Source organism: Filicampus tigris, chromosome 4, assembly GCF_054856515.1.
Source record: "Filicampus tigris isolate MCC_2025a chromosome 4, RoL_Ftig_1.0, whole genome shotgun sequence".
Classification (NCBI taxonomy): domain Eukaryota; kingdom Metazoa; phylum Chordata; class Actinopteri; order Syngnathiformes; family Syngnathidae; genus Filicampus; species Filicampus tigris.
In genome coordinates this window covers 20,284,711-20,299,633 of record NC_141220.1, presented here as the reverse complement: position 1 = coordinate 20,299,633, position 14,923 = coordinate 20,284,711, and the positions used below count along the sequence as shown (strand labels likewise).

The 14,923-nt window shown below is 41.7% G+C and overlaps 1 protein-coding gene across 1 annotated transcript; it reads left to right on the top strand.

Annotated features, from left to right (window-relative positions):
• The first annotated feature begins 3,974 nt into the window (after positions 1 to 3,974).
• On the top strand, positions 3,975 to 14,845 carry caprin1b (cell cycle associated protein 1b). The gene is made up of 18 exons (XM_086027810.1): positions 3,975 to 4,152; positions 4,849 to 5,013; positions 6,445 to 6,507; positions 6,583 to 6,669; positions 6,772 to 7,001; positions 7,128 to 7,210; positions 9,151 to 9,366; positions 9,464 to 9,516; positions 9,604 to 9,687; positions 10,112 to 10,279; positions 10,578 to 10,686; positions 10,767 to 10,828; positions 10,921 to 11,010; positions 12,060 to 12,206; positions 13,449 to 13,602; positions 13,697 to 13,873; positions 14,100 to 14,206; positions 14,317 to 14,845. The coding sequence occupies exons 2-18, from the start codon at positions 4,849 to 4,851 to the stop codon at positions 14,401 to 14,403; spliced, it is 2,082 nt and encodes a 693-aa protein (XP_085883936.1). The 5' UTR covers positions 3,975 to 4,152; the 3' UTR covers positions 14,404 to 14,845.
• The last annotated feature ends 78 nt before the right edge of the window (positions 14,846 to 14,923 follow it).

The window sequence follows — 14,923 nt, the reverse complement described above, 5'->3', positions numbered from 1 at the left end:
GGATCGGTTTCAGCTCACCTGCGATCCAAATTTGTATTTGTATTTATTTATTTGGATCTACCCCTTGAGATGAGCCATCTCATTTTAGAGGGGGTCCAACATACAAGATCAAACATAACAACACAACACGAGGACAACACATCGAACACATGTTACCCACCCTTCCACCACCAGAGTCATTTACTTTATATACCTTGGGTTCTGGACGGACGAAATGACATACAGGACACCACTCAGCTTTTACCGGTAATTTTTATGAAAGGAAATAAGCACAGTTTTGATAACGGTGGAATTTTGGGTAGTGGAATCTCTGAAGGGGAAAACTCAGTGGAAAAGACTCGTATGACAGCGTGTTGGGGGTCATCAGGAGGCACAAGTTCAGGTCTGTTCTGAGAATCAGCACAACAAAACTAATCTTTAATATAAAAAGGGCAACCAACAACACTGTTCCCAGTAAAAGTGAATGCAAGTATGAATGATCGCGTATGCATATGGTGGTTTGAAAATCAACCTGGATTTTTTTTTTTTTATAAAGGAACAAGAAAAAAAAAAGACAACTAAACATCAACCACTTCCTGTGAAGCCAGGCCAGAAAAGCCAGAAGATGTACAAGTGGCACATAAAACCTTCCCGGGGGGGTCAACTTCCTACCCTCCACATGCATGATGGCCTCTTCCCATTTAAGATACTTTGAGTCCAGATGCTTGTGCATGATAGCAAGATGAGGCCCCCAGCATAGTAATAAAACTAGCTTGTTGGCACAAGATTTCTTAGCAACTCTTAACAAAATGTGAACAAGCAAGTGATGCTCTTTTGGGGGTTAAAGGGGGGCTACATTGTCACCATTTTCATATGTTTTAAGTGTAAATAGAGCTAAAAGGGGCATATTATTGAAAAATAACTTTTTAATTGCGTGTATACTTATGGTTGGGTCTCTGGTGTGCCTGCCCATCTATTAAACGAAAAAGTAGACAACCAAGTACAGATTAGCATAGAGTTAGCTTTTGATAAGATTAGTAAAGTTTCTGTTAGGGTGGAGGTGGCCATGTGTGTTTGGTGATGTGATGTGTCCATGTGCCACGTACAGTAAAGCAAAAAATTGGCAGGACAATGTGAAGGGACGGTCAATTGGTAGGTATTATTTTCATTGCAACCTTTTTGAAAAAAAACAAAAGAAAGATGTTCCTGTTTTTACAAGGTCATTCTTATGGTAACGTACTGCGTCAATCACAACACAAACTATTGTTTTGCATCACACTGGTGTCAGTTTTCCTCGTATCAACGTGAAGGCCACTTGTATTGTGGGGGGGGGCATGGGGCTAACAAATAGTTAAGACAAGTTTTCACAAAGCCATGTTCATCATGTCCAGAGGAGAGAATTGAAAATGGCTTATCATATTAGGAACAAATCATGCCAAACCCCCCGCCCCAATTCAACCCAACATGAAACCAGGAGCTACTTTATAATAATTTCCTGTTGCTGAAGGATATGTTGCTGCTACTGCAACAAACATCTCGTAAGAGCATTCCTGTAAAATGTCCCCGATTAGTTGAGGAATAAAGATTGTTATCCACTTGAAATGGAGGTGGGGGGGGACTCTGGTCAATGTGTTAATGCATTATAATGAAAACAACCACTTCCTGCTTAATCAAAAACAGTCATAATGGCTCTCCAATGTATGTTCTTGAAGTCTAAAGTGGTTTAATTTGAAACCTCAAGATACAAAAGGTCCGAGGTGGCAAGTGAGGTGATAACCTGAGACCCTTTTAAAAATGCTCAGTGAGCTGTGGTATTGTCTGATTGAAATACAACAGGCTGCGGAAATGAGTCATTGGATGAAACGGAATCTCCACTTGCACTCACAACCCTCCTATAATCAGCATTATCCCCGAAAAGAAAACACTGTCAGCGGAACATTGCAATCAAAAGGCTGTGCAGCCATGTTAACTGCTTCCTGTATTTTGGGCAAAACAAAAGGAAGGCCACTTGCAACATTCTGGACACTTCATAGATTTTGGTTTGTTGCGAAAGTGGATTCATGCAATAGAACAATTCACTGTGAGGACTGGTGATGGTGAGTAAGTGCACATTTCTGAAGTGAATGTGCCCGTGTGTACTTTCTCTCATTGTCAAATGTACAGTATCAGTATAGTACAGTGTAAGGAAAGGCAAGACAGTAGTCTGCTGCAAATAACACTGCTGAGCTTGACTGCCATCTATTGGACGAGATAACGGGAGGAGTGGATGATGAAATGAATATTTTTTTTAAAAAACATACCCATATTTAGCTTTCATTTTGTCATATTATTCCACTGACGTGTCTATTCATTTGTTGTTGTTGTTTTTTAATAAATGAATTGTTGGAAATTTCAGCAGGTCACTCACTTGGGATGTAAGCTCAATTGTTAGTTCACAAAAAACTATTTTCCAATGAGTGTTCATTTTATCTTTCAAGAAGACATCCAATGTAAATAAAGACTCACACAAGTTGGTTGAATTTGCTCGTCTATTTCTTTCAATCTCTGAAATACAGGAATCAGACAACGTCAGATCTGAGCTTCTTTTCTTATCTTGTAAACACTTTACACCCGTGGAAGGCGAAGTGAGAAAAGGGCGCTGTTGAAGATGCAACCCTCACATATATAGTGTTGTCCTGACAGATAAGTCTAATCAAAAATGTTGGTACTGATCTTCTCCATCTATGGTTTATCACTTCAAGGACCAGGTCGTCTGGCGGCAGCACTCTTGGTCACAAGGACTCCTACCCCCGAAAGACATCCCTCAAAGTAGGGCTGCTCGATAATAAAAAAAAATATGAATCACGATTATTTTGGTAATAATTTAAATCACTATTATTCAAATGATCATTTATTTTTTTGGGTACAAAACAAAGAAATGTTTAAATGTAAAAAAACATAAAGGCAAATAAATTTATTTGAAACACTAGGTAAGCTCCCTTTGGACCAAACAAATGTATCAAATTAGTAAAAATATATATATATGCATATTAATAATCGTTTTTTACGATTATGCCAATTTTGTAATCGTGGAGTGTAATAATCGTTATTGTAATTGAATTTCGATTACTTGCACAGCCCTACCTCAAAGCCACATTCCATTCCACTAGAACTAAAGTGTGCACTAATGTGAATGCCTGTTAGTGTGTGTGTGTGCGGGGGGGCGGGGGGGGGATACAAAGAGTTTTCATTCTTCCCTTACAATTGATTGTTATATGACTCCTTATGTGTAAAGACATTTAGCTGTTTGTGTGTGATGACCATAAATGTGTAATGCGTTGGCGTCTGATCAGCATATGGTTAACATTGGCTAATATAAAGCCATCCATCTCATCAGTCAGTAATTACGAGCCTGATTCTAAATCCTTCAGTTTTTAAAAATAGCACAAAAATTTGATCTTTTTAAACTGGTCAACATTTACATAGATAACTACTGCAAAGCGTAATTCTTGCACTATATCTTTGGAGATGTCTTCCAAATGAATGTTTTCAAAACAGAAAGATATTAAACCTGAGTTGGTTTAATGATATAAATTATGTGAAAGCAGTAACAATGTGATTGATTAACAGTATTTGCAGTTGGGTGGAGAGTACATATACATTCTAGAGCAATAATGTATTTTATTGCTCCGAAATATATTATGCACAAATAGTCTCCTGCAAAAATGTGTAACGTAAAGCATTTTGTTTGGATTTAACATTACAGCTCCATCAAAGCTAATGATTGTGCAGATTTTCCTCCAGGAGGCTTACGCTTAACTGCCTGATTGAAGTCAAGAACCACAAGTTGTGAATTGCTACTAAAATTATGTTTAATTCGTGTAATTTGTTTTATAATACATATTTGGCGCTTTTGTTGTACAAGTGATTACCTTGCGATTTTTAAATGCATATTTTCAATTTTAGTTCGACAGGCATATCTTGGACAGCATAAAACGGACATTCGACTTGATAAAGCGTTTCTCCCTCCTTCTAGCCGTCTCAGTTGTCGGTGAGGCCGGCGGGGCGGATCCCACAAGGAGTTAAAGAGAAACTAAAAGCAACAAAATAACTGGAACAACTTGGTTGTTTTGAGCATAACGCTATAAATCTCCCCGGTGGATATATATAAATATATATTTTAAAAAACTCAAGGTGGGTGAAATTGTACCGTACCTCGCGGAGGCAGTGAGCCTCCCGACCGGCTTTGCTAAGCTAACACGCACCGCGAGGCGAGCAAGCGGTGCGTGATGAAGCTAATGGCTAACTGGCTATGCTAACGGCGGTGCGGACATTTTAGCAAGCCTCACAGATCACCGGGCTACTCGCCACACAGTGGGGCAAAGATCCGATTAAACCCATTTTATTATGATACACTCTTGTTCAAACAGCCAGTATCAACCCAATCTAGAAAAGTCTACGTTTTTTACACAATAGTTGACGCTTTTTAGCGATTAAGGTAACGGTGGCTTAAGTTAATAGCCTGCTTGGTCAAGTTGATGACAAGAGTGCAGCCCCGTCGTGTGTTGCTGTGCCACTAAGAGCATTTAGCACACCAAATTACTTGACGAAGGCAACATGAGCCCACTGTAAAATTCTCGTGACAACCATCTTCTCCCATCATTGTGAAGTACCTCCTGTCACTTAATAATTTGTAAAAAAACACAAGTTGTATTGTTAGTGTAACAGTGCCAACATTCAATTTCCGGCATTTTCAGCTTGTGTTTTGCTTGACGTTTCACAGTCCTCATGCAGCTTTTGCTTTCAATATGAATCGTTTCTTGGAAGCGTGAAGTCAATGAATAGCTGGGTGCTATTGTTTGACGTGGTTTTTAACTTCTGATCTTTAAGATGCCCTCTGCAATGAAGTCCAACGGGACAGCGCAGTCTGCCAGCCCAGATGTGGGATCCGCTCCAGGAGTCGTGGGTAGCCACGCGCTCAGTGGGCCATCTGAAGTCCTGAAGCAAGTGCTCCAAGTCATTGATAAGAAGGCACGCAACATGGAGAAAAAAAAGGTAAACGGCATGTAATACGGCAGGCACCCATTCCAGGGGTGGCATAGCTCAGTGGTAGAGTGGTCGTCTCCCAACCCAGAGGTTGTGGATTCGATTGGCTCTTGTGACCATGTCAAAGTAAGCAAGATGCTGAACCCCCAGTTGCTCATGATGCAGCGCCATCAGTCGGTGAAGGCAAAGTCAGTGTGTAGAAATCCCCCGTACAAGTGAAAGACCATTTACTAGTGAGACTGTTATATAGGGTGGACCACAAGTTGGTATACATGTTCAAATCTCTTCATTTTCTTACATGAACAGGGTTTAATCTTGTCATTTTTTCCTTTGTTGCTTCCCCCTCATTTTTCTTGTATCCTAGCTTTCCTTCACTGAAACTTACTGAAACGCTTTATCCTTCCCTTTGTTCCCTTTTTGAGTTCTTGCTTGCCTTTCTTCTCAGGTCCTCGGGCCTACCTTTTTTTCCCCCCTAGCATTTTTTCCTAATTGAATTCCTTCCCTTTAAACCTAGTTTTCTGCCTTCCATCCCTATTTAACACCTACATTCATCCATACATCTGTATTTCTTTCCTTCTGTAAAGGCCCTGATACACCAAACCGACGTCGGAGGCCGTTAAGCATCGTTTGCGCCTTTAAGCGCCGTCTGATTAGTGTAGTGACGCAACCCGTCTATAATCGTCTTGGGGGCGTTTACGTATGTTGAACCGGCGTCGCCAGTCGTGACAGTTGGTCACTCTGATTGGCTGTTAGCTATCAAATCAGCGCGCGGAGCACCAACGTGAAGTGACAAAGGCGGAAAAACAGTGAGCACGCCTCCGCTGCCTTCATCTTCTTACAAGTACAAGAGTGAGGGTTGACAATGTATGTATTTCACAATACTGTGTCAAGAACGGGAGGGTTTACTTCGCGTGGGAGTTCATCGTGAGCGAAGAATAGAGCCGAATGCATTGTTTACGTTGTTATAATCCGCCCCCGGCCAACAGCTTTCCGGTTGAATTTTTCCAACAATGAGAAATAGTGACTACCGCCGCCGATGGTATGGAAGAGTATTACATCTTATGCATGCGCAGAAGGTACTTAAATGGTCAGCGTCGCTGTCTGTCATTGCGGTGTGCTTTGCCAGCGTGACGTGCCGACAGCCGGCCGGACGCCACGGGGTAAGCGTCTGTCACTGTTGGTGAACGTCGTTTTGGTGTATCAGGGCCTTTACGTTACATTCTACCTTCCTTCACTCCAACCCCCCGCCCCCTTCGGGCTTGTTTTTTTTGTTGTTTTTTTTTCATCCTTTTTTCCTTTGCATTGAACTACTTTTCTGCCTGCCTTACTTCTGTACCTGTCCAACACTGCTTTATGATGCACTTGGTTTGTTCTTGCCTCATTTTTTTGCCCTTAGCTTCAGTTCCCGTGAAATAATATTTGACTTTCTGTCTTTCACAGAGCAAATTGGACGATTATCGAGTCCGAAAGGATAAAGGCGAGAGCCTTAACCAGGACCAGCTGGTGAGATCATAAGCATTCATATGGGTACACATCATAACAGCAAGAACGACTCATTTTTGTCCTTTCTCGTATCAGGAGGCCCTATGCAAATACCAGGAAGTCGTCAATAACTTGGAATTTGCCCGAGAGTTGCAAAAGACATTTGTTGCTCTTGGTCAAGATGTAAGGATGGGGTTATGGGTTGAGGATTTTTGTTCAATCCAGGAGTATATATTGTAATGTGAATCAACATGTTTCTTGCGAATTTGTCATTGTCATCATCAGATCCAGAAGGCGGTGAAGAAATCTGCCCGACGAGAGCAGCTGCAACGGGAGGAGGCAGGGCAGAGGAAGCTGAAGACGGTTCTGGAGCTGCAGTTCCTACTGGACCGACTGGGAGATGAGATGGTGCGGCAGCACCTGAAGCAAGGCTCAATGCTGCTCACGGACGTGGACCTGGCGGCCTTCGATGAGTTCTACAAGTTGGTGGGGCCAGACCGTGACCAAAAAATCAGGTTGGTAAAACTCTTTTGACATGAGCATGAATCACTGTTTTTTTTTATTTTGATTTATTATGTTATTAATTTTTTTTTCTAAATAAACAGCTCTTTATTCAACATCATTTATGCTGATCCACTCAGGTTGGTTGACCAATACGAGGAGGCGTCTGTGCACCTTTGGGATTTGCTGGAAGGCAAGGACAAGGCTGTGGTTGGCACAACATGTAAGTCTTCACTGGAAATTGAAAGCTGGGACAAATCAAGTCATTGTAGATATAGTCAAGCAATTAGGCAAGATGTAAAATGACCAACAAGTGGCGTAACCTGTTGGCAGGGCATACTGTATTATCAGATGAGTTTAGTACAGACTACATTGTTTATAATATCTTGCAATAGCTACTACCACCATTGAAGTGTATCAGTGCGTGGATTAATGACTGCGTTTGCAACATATTAATATTAATATTAAATGGGCGCCATGTATTTGACAAGTATCACCGCGATTGACTCCATAACTGCCTTCCTCGAGGCTCCTTTCAAACAATGTGTATATGATTGATCAGTTTCTTTTGCTTGTATGGTTAATAACTTTTTATGATGGCATCACTTTGATTTCCTTCACTGCCTACTGTGAAAAGTTGTTTTGCATGGGATGTGTTCAACCTCAAAGGCTCCACTATTTTGAGGGTAAGGGAAGTTGTTTACATGCAGATGTCATATACGATAACTATTTTTGCCTTCTTGTGGTCGTAATACTTCTCGTGTCGTAATGTGGAAGGAACAGTTTGTCTTTACATGTGTGCGCGCGCATTGGGGATACTGGTGTACTGCATTCCCGGGTCTCTTACTGCTGCATTCTACTCGGGAGTGAGGGACTATGCACTTATTCTGACTCAGCAGTGGGGCATTTCGCCAGCGTCCTTGTCACCTGCGGTTTAACTTCACTTGTTATATCAGTCATGACAAACAAACATTTTACCTCGGTTAATGACGTGGGCTGGTGGTCTTTATGGAAGCCTTCTTTTGGTTGAACATAGTGGGAAAGATTGGAAGTTCTCCTGCTTGAATAATGGCATCGCTTGTTTTGTAGTCCATAACAATTCACCATTGTATTACAGCTTATGTGGTGTTCCTGGCTTGCTGAACAAGTCTGCATTCAAGTGAAAACCTACTCAGGCCAGCTGCTGCTTGTAATTGGATATTCAAATAGTCTATGCACGATAATCTCTTTGCTATCCGGGGAATACGTTCAATTCATAGTCATTCATCAGCTGCAGTCGCAGAGACGTTTTTGCAAGTGTGCCGAGCGCAGGCCACGGTGTTTGGCTCGTCTTCCAACCCGTTCCAGCTTTTTCCACCACCAATAATATTTCTAAACTTCGGTCCATGTTACCCTATTCTGAACTAGAAATGATCATTCATACCTTTTGTCTCCTCATGTCTTCACTTTTTTTAGTTTTCTCCTCAACTGTCTCAATAAAACTTTATTAGGCAGTGTCCAATTGGTTTAGAATGCCACTGCTTGGCTTTTGTTAGATCCCTTATGTTTTATTGTTTGGTCCAACGTTTTAACAGTGGCTTACAGAGGCCCCAATTAATCATCAGGCATCGCCATACTTGGGATTTGGTGCCATTTTATTGTCCTGTTAGATCACTGCGGTCTGCTGACTGACTTTTACGTACTGTATGTCCGTCACACCAGAGTAATAACTAAAGGTGCTACAGCCTTGCAGTCCATTGGCCCTAAATTGTAGAATGCACTTGTTTTCGAGCTAGAGGCTTGACTGTTTTGTTTTGTTTTTATTTGGATTTGAATCTACTTTTTATTGTTTTCACCGCCTTCAATGCGAAATGTTGGGATTTAGAATTTCAGCTGTTTGGCTGTATTTTAACAATGTGGTGAAGCATTGTGGGTCTTCCCTGTGGAAAGAATTGTCCTGATAAATTATACTGCCCTTCTAATTTGTGGTTTGTTACATCATAGGCTAAAATGTTTTATTTCTTTAATTTTGATGTCAGAACGTGCCTGTTGGTCATCCGTATAATTATATTACAGGACTGATACCATAAATACATTTTGCGTACTTGATGTCGTTTTTCAAGTCAAAAGTTGCAAAATAATTCACTTTTCATTAGTGGCTTTTATTTTTTGTAATTTGCTTAGACAAGGCACTGAAGGATAAGTTGGAGCAGCTTTTGCTGAGCGGTTACTTCGACCAAGTTCCAAGTCACCAAAATGGAGCGTGTGTGGAAGAGGAGGAGGGGGGAGAGGCTGAGGGTGGCGAGCAGGAGGAAGTGCAAGTCGAAGTGCCGGCGGCACCCTCGGTAACAGAAACAGCGGCTCAATCTTCAGAAGCTGAGGAGCAGCCTGTTGATGCAGGTAATGTCCTCTCTGAATTCACGCAACTAATTGTGGATCCTATTTAGTCACAAAGTGACAGCTTTGGAGTCGTGACAAGAAGTTTCTCTCTTTACAGAAACGGAAATCATCGAAGAGTACATAGAGCCCATTGCAGTGGAAACAAAAGAGGTTAGTAGTTAATGTTTCAACTGCCAGTGAAGCTTTTTCCAACCGACTCAAGAGCTGGTGTTTGCTTTTTCTTCATTTTGCTTCCAGTTTGTAAACAGACAGTTCATTCCAGACGGCACATACAGCAGCAGCGAACAGGAGCAAGGGGACGAGTGGACCACAGAAACTGAGGTGCACTCCACAACTTTTTGACATAGTCATGTAATTTCTTTTTTTATTACAATGGAAACTCTTAAGTTGAAGAATCAGTTTTTTTACGGACGCTGATTGACATCTGATTTGTCCTGATTTTAAAATGTGAGGCCATGTGAGAAACAGGAACAGTTTTTGAGGGCCATGCCAGTAGGCTAACTTGTAGGCTTTGCACGATCAGCATTTTGGAGCCGATCGTGATCAGAGTTAAATATATCTATGTCTCTACATCATTCTAAATTCCCTCATTGTGCAGGAAATGAGAATGTTGCTGACACGAGGACCACTGTAGGCCCTTTACACTAGTGGCTCTTTTTTTCTTTTTTTTTTTTCTTTTTTTTTTTTTTTTTAACGCTGGAGGGGTCGGGAAATGTCACATGTCTATGCTCTGTGTACCTCACAGGCAATCGCTGCCATGCAGCAGCCGGTGCAACAGGCCCCTCCCCCTATTACCATGGAGACCCATCCGTTGACCTTGGTGCCACCTGTCCCGGCGACTGACCCCATGGTCAGGAAGCAGGTGGTGCAGGACCTGATGGCACAGATGCAGGGAACGTACAACTTCATGCAGGTAGGACTGGATTGACGGCAGGTGGACGAGTGGTCAGCACATCTGACTACCCACGTCCCAAAAAACTTGCATATGAGGTTCATTGTATACTCTAAATTGACATGGACATGAGTGTGCATGGTTGTTTGTCTGTGTGCCCTACAATTGGCAGGCGACCAGTTCAAGTTGTACCCCACCTCTTGCCAAAAGTCAGCTGGCTTTGAAATTCACCTATGACCCCAATGAAGACGAGCCCTGTAGAAAATTCATTGCTGAGGGGGTATCTTTGGCGCGATGCTAATTGGAGCTCTTGTTTTAGGATTCCATGCTGGAGTTTGACGGACAGCCCATCGACCCCGCCATTGTATCGGCCCAGCCCATGAAGCCCGGTCAGACCATGGACCTGCCACAGATGATGTGTCCTCCAGGTAAGCCGGAAGATGAGAAATGTCATTGGCATGGTGTCTTAGCGAGATGTCGTGTTGACATGCCCTGAAATGTCTTTTAGTTCATCCCGACTCACGACTTTCGCAACCCAACACTGTTCCTGTCCAAACTGAGCCTGCACATGTAAGTGACTCGACAGTCGCATGTTTTTATAAAAAAAAAATTACTGTCCATCCACTCTGAGCAAGAGGACATTTGACTAATTCTGTTTGCAGGTACCGATAGTCTCCCCAACACCACCACCCATGTATCAGACGTCTCATACACCAGATTCCCGACCAACAGAAACCATCGACCCCATCCAGGTCTGCAAGAAAAAACTGTACCCTAAGTCTGTGTTCAGACATAATGCAATCCGTTTACTTGCAATCATCCTAATAAGTCTGTGATGTGATTTTGTCAAAATAGACAACTATTTGTCCTTAAAAGAGTGTGCAATAAAATGTGTTAAAAGTTTTTGGGTAATGTAGGGTGTCCAAACTTTTTTTGTTTGACGGCCACATTCATAAAAATGCAAAGATGCAAGAGCCCCTTGAAGATTATTCAACTGTAGTTTATTAAATACGCTAAAATCAGTCAAGCAAGCAATTATATATTGTTCATATTTTCTAGTTAATTTTGAAAAACTGTTACATAACAGCTTTTTAGTAAAGGTGAAAACGCAAATTGTTTAGGATTTTTTTTTTTAAGAATTGGAGTTGGCCAAGGGCCTTGCATCCCACTAGACTAGATCTGCCCCTGCACTGTCGAATCCCATCTCCACATTCAGAACCAAAACAAGATCAAACTGTAGTAAGCTGACAATTTTTAAAACAAGTTACTACAGGATGTTTAAAAATTGTTTTTTGACGCAGCAGAATGTGGAGGAAACCATATTTGCTTCTAAAATGATCTTTATTCACTAGTATTTTGAAGAGAAATTGTTTTTATTGTAGTCGTAAATTGTTTATTTGGATCTATCCATATCTAGAAAAGCTGTACAGTATGTGAACCAACTTATTAATAGGTGTGGCGTCTCTGCCCTCCTCTACTTTCTTTTGTAAACTAGCCTTGTGGGCCATGACAAATGTCCTTTTCAGTATACGCCGCGGGCCACTGAAAAATTGATGGTGGGCTGCGAATGGTCCCCGGCCCGTAGTTTGGACACCCCAGTGGGAACCATATTTGGAAATACTCTAGTTGCAGTAGAACATGATTACAAAGGAACCTGCAACAATCTGACTAATTCCCTTTTTATTCCCAAAATGATTTGGGCCAATGGAAGGATGTAACCCTTACTGCATATTAACTGGATTATTTGGTTTGCTCTTAAACTACAAATGATGGTTAATGCAGATATGTTCTATCAAATCAGACATCCATGTCCTTGCCGCCGGAGCAGCCTTCCCCCTCCGCGTCTCTCCCGCCTGCCTCACAGACCCCCGTCTACCAGCCTGTCCCCAAAGCTCCTCACAGCAGCGGCATCAATGTCAACGCAGCACCATTCCAGTCCATGCAGACAGTAAGACCGTTTTGTCCCTGTGCTTCATCACTATCAACTTCTTCGTTGGCTTGCCTTCCTCTATTATGGCGCAACAGCAGAAGGGGATGTGGTGGCGCCTTGCTGGCTGCGAAGCCTGCCCTCTGCAGGAGGGCTGTAATAATCCCCCACCTCAACATGTCCTTGTTTATGTGTCGTGTATTAATGTATGCCTGTTTGCTGGGTTGGGGTTTTTTCCCCCTCCCCAACCCTTACGATTTTCTTTTCATCTGCAAAAACAGGGTGGACTGTAAAAGGTAGACTCCGATTCTGTATCCTCGTTGGTCATTGTTGTTTTTCTGTCTCTTGAATGGGATGTCTGTTCTATTTTGTTGCACCCTGTGGTACAATAACAATAAAATTATTGTATTCTATTTGATTCATGACTGTTCGCAGATTGTGGGATTTATTAGAGCCCAAATACAGTTTTACCTTGACTTAATGAGTTCCCTGCAAGTTTTTCTAATTACAAATTGAGTTACCGTATTTTCTGGACTATAAGCCGCACCTTTTATATAAGCCGCATCCGCTCTATTTTTTTTTTTTAAAGTAATGAAAAAATGATATATAAGCCACACTGGGTTATAAAATGCACCTCTCTATGTTGAAAAATTAGATTATTTGACATAACGATTTTGAACTGTAAATGTACTTGTATGTACCTGAACAGATTCTTTCCTAACAAGGCCTTTTAACACGGCAGCAACTTTGCTGATTAAAACAGAACAGAAGCAAGATATATATAGCAAATATAACCAGTACTTATCTTAATTTCACTTCCATCTGCTGCCTCCGTCTCACCATAGATTCCTTGATGCTAAGCTTGCATGCAACAGCGCTGTTCCCTTCCTGGATGGCAAGATCGATGGCCTTCAATTTAAAACTTGCATCATGCAAATTTCGTGAGGGTTCCACAATGAAGGGGCGATGATTTGAAAATAACAGTATTTTGTCGTCCGTGTTCTATCTTCTAAAGAAAAAGTAGCGTATTCTTCTTTGTATGATTTTTTTTTTTTTCTTAGTTTTGATTCTAATTCCAGTTAGAGAGCCCATAATGGTGGAAGAAAAATCCACAGAATAGCCGCACCTTTATATAAGCCGCATGGTTCAAAACTAAGGGAAAAGTAGCGGCTTATAGTCCGGAAAATACGGTAGTTTAAAACATGACACTGAACATGACCTCTGGTTTTGCCTTCACCAAAACATTTGTGTTTGTCCTGCTAGGTGTTCAACCTCAACGCACCTGTTCCGCCCGCGAGTGAGACGGAGGCTTTGAATCAGCCCAGCCAGTACCAGAACAACTTCAACCAGGCCTTCAGCAGCCAGCCTCAGCATCCTGTGGAACCAACAGAGATGCAGCCAGAACAACTGCAACCTGGTGGGCACCCCCCACACACATCCTATCCTGTTCTTACTTATTCAGTACTTAAAACCAAGAATGAATGTTTTTCCTTATTTTGTCTGAAAAATAGTCGGTGCCTTCCATTCCCAAGACCAGTCTGGAGGCCATCAGCAGCCTTCGCAGCAAGGCCCAGGCTTCAACAGGCAGCCTCAGTCCTTCTACAACAGCAGAGGAATGTCCCGTGGTGGACCCCGCAATGCCAGAGGCATGATCAACGGCTACAGAGGCTCATCCAATGGTTTCAGAGGTTAGCGTTGCCTCTAGTCGACTTTGGATTCATCATTGTTTGTGTACCACTACAGAACAAAAGTCTGTTGTAACATTGATGCTATAATGGTACATGTTGTATGTAGTCACAAACATTTGTTTTTGTTGAGATGCTTATTTGGACAAAACATGCAAACACCTTTACATTTGGGCAACAAATACCACATTTTTGTTGCTGGAAATAACTACCAAATTTTAATTTCTAGGTGGCTATGACGGTTATCGGCCTCCTTTTGCCAACACTCCCAACTCTGGTTATGGACAGACTCAGTTCAACACACCCCGGGATTACTCAAATGGGAATTATCAGAGGGTATGAAACACTTCTTCAAAAGTTGATTATTGTTATTTTGGTTTTGAAATCTTCCCCCCCATGCCCGCCGCCCTAAAATCTGTCCGTTTTTTTGTCACTGATTGCTCAAGGATGGTTATCAACAGAACTACAAGCGTGGAGCTGGCCAGGGACCCCGAGGTGCTTCGAGAGGCAGCAGTCAGGCGATGAGATCCTGAAAAGCCTCTCATAATGACTGAATAAGTGCACCACACTGAAAATTCCAAATTCAAAAATTCATTTCCCCAAGCTCACTCTTGCTCTCGTCAGTATGTTCATCAGTGGTATTGTTCCTGTCTCTTCCAATCAAAATAGCAGCTGCTTTGATAATGGAAATATAAAATCATTTAGTCTGGTACACAAGTAAAGCTGTAAATGCAATCAGCAATTTACAGAGGCCATGTGTTAACAATATTCCTGGAAACTTGAAAGATTTCATAAGTTATTTTTTGTATTAAAATGCACCTGCCACTGCTGGTCCAATCCATGGGAGTTGATTCCCTCTCTCAGTTATTGTCATTTTGGTTCTGGAAAAACAAACGTTTTTATGTTCAACAAGCTCCCTTGTTTGTAAATTGATGTTGCTTAAAGGGTTTCAATAAAGTTGTGTTGCATACCCAAGATTCAGCTTTGTATTTACTCTTGAGTTAAACGGTCAATATTGCAATATGTTATTCTATTTTGTGATTATTAGAATCA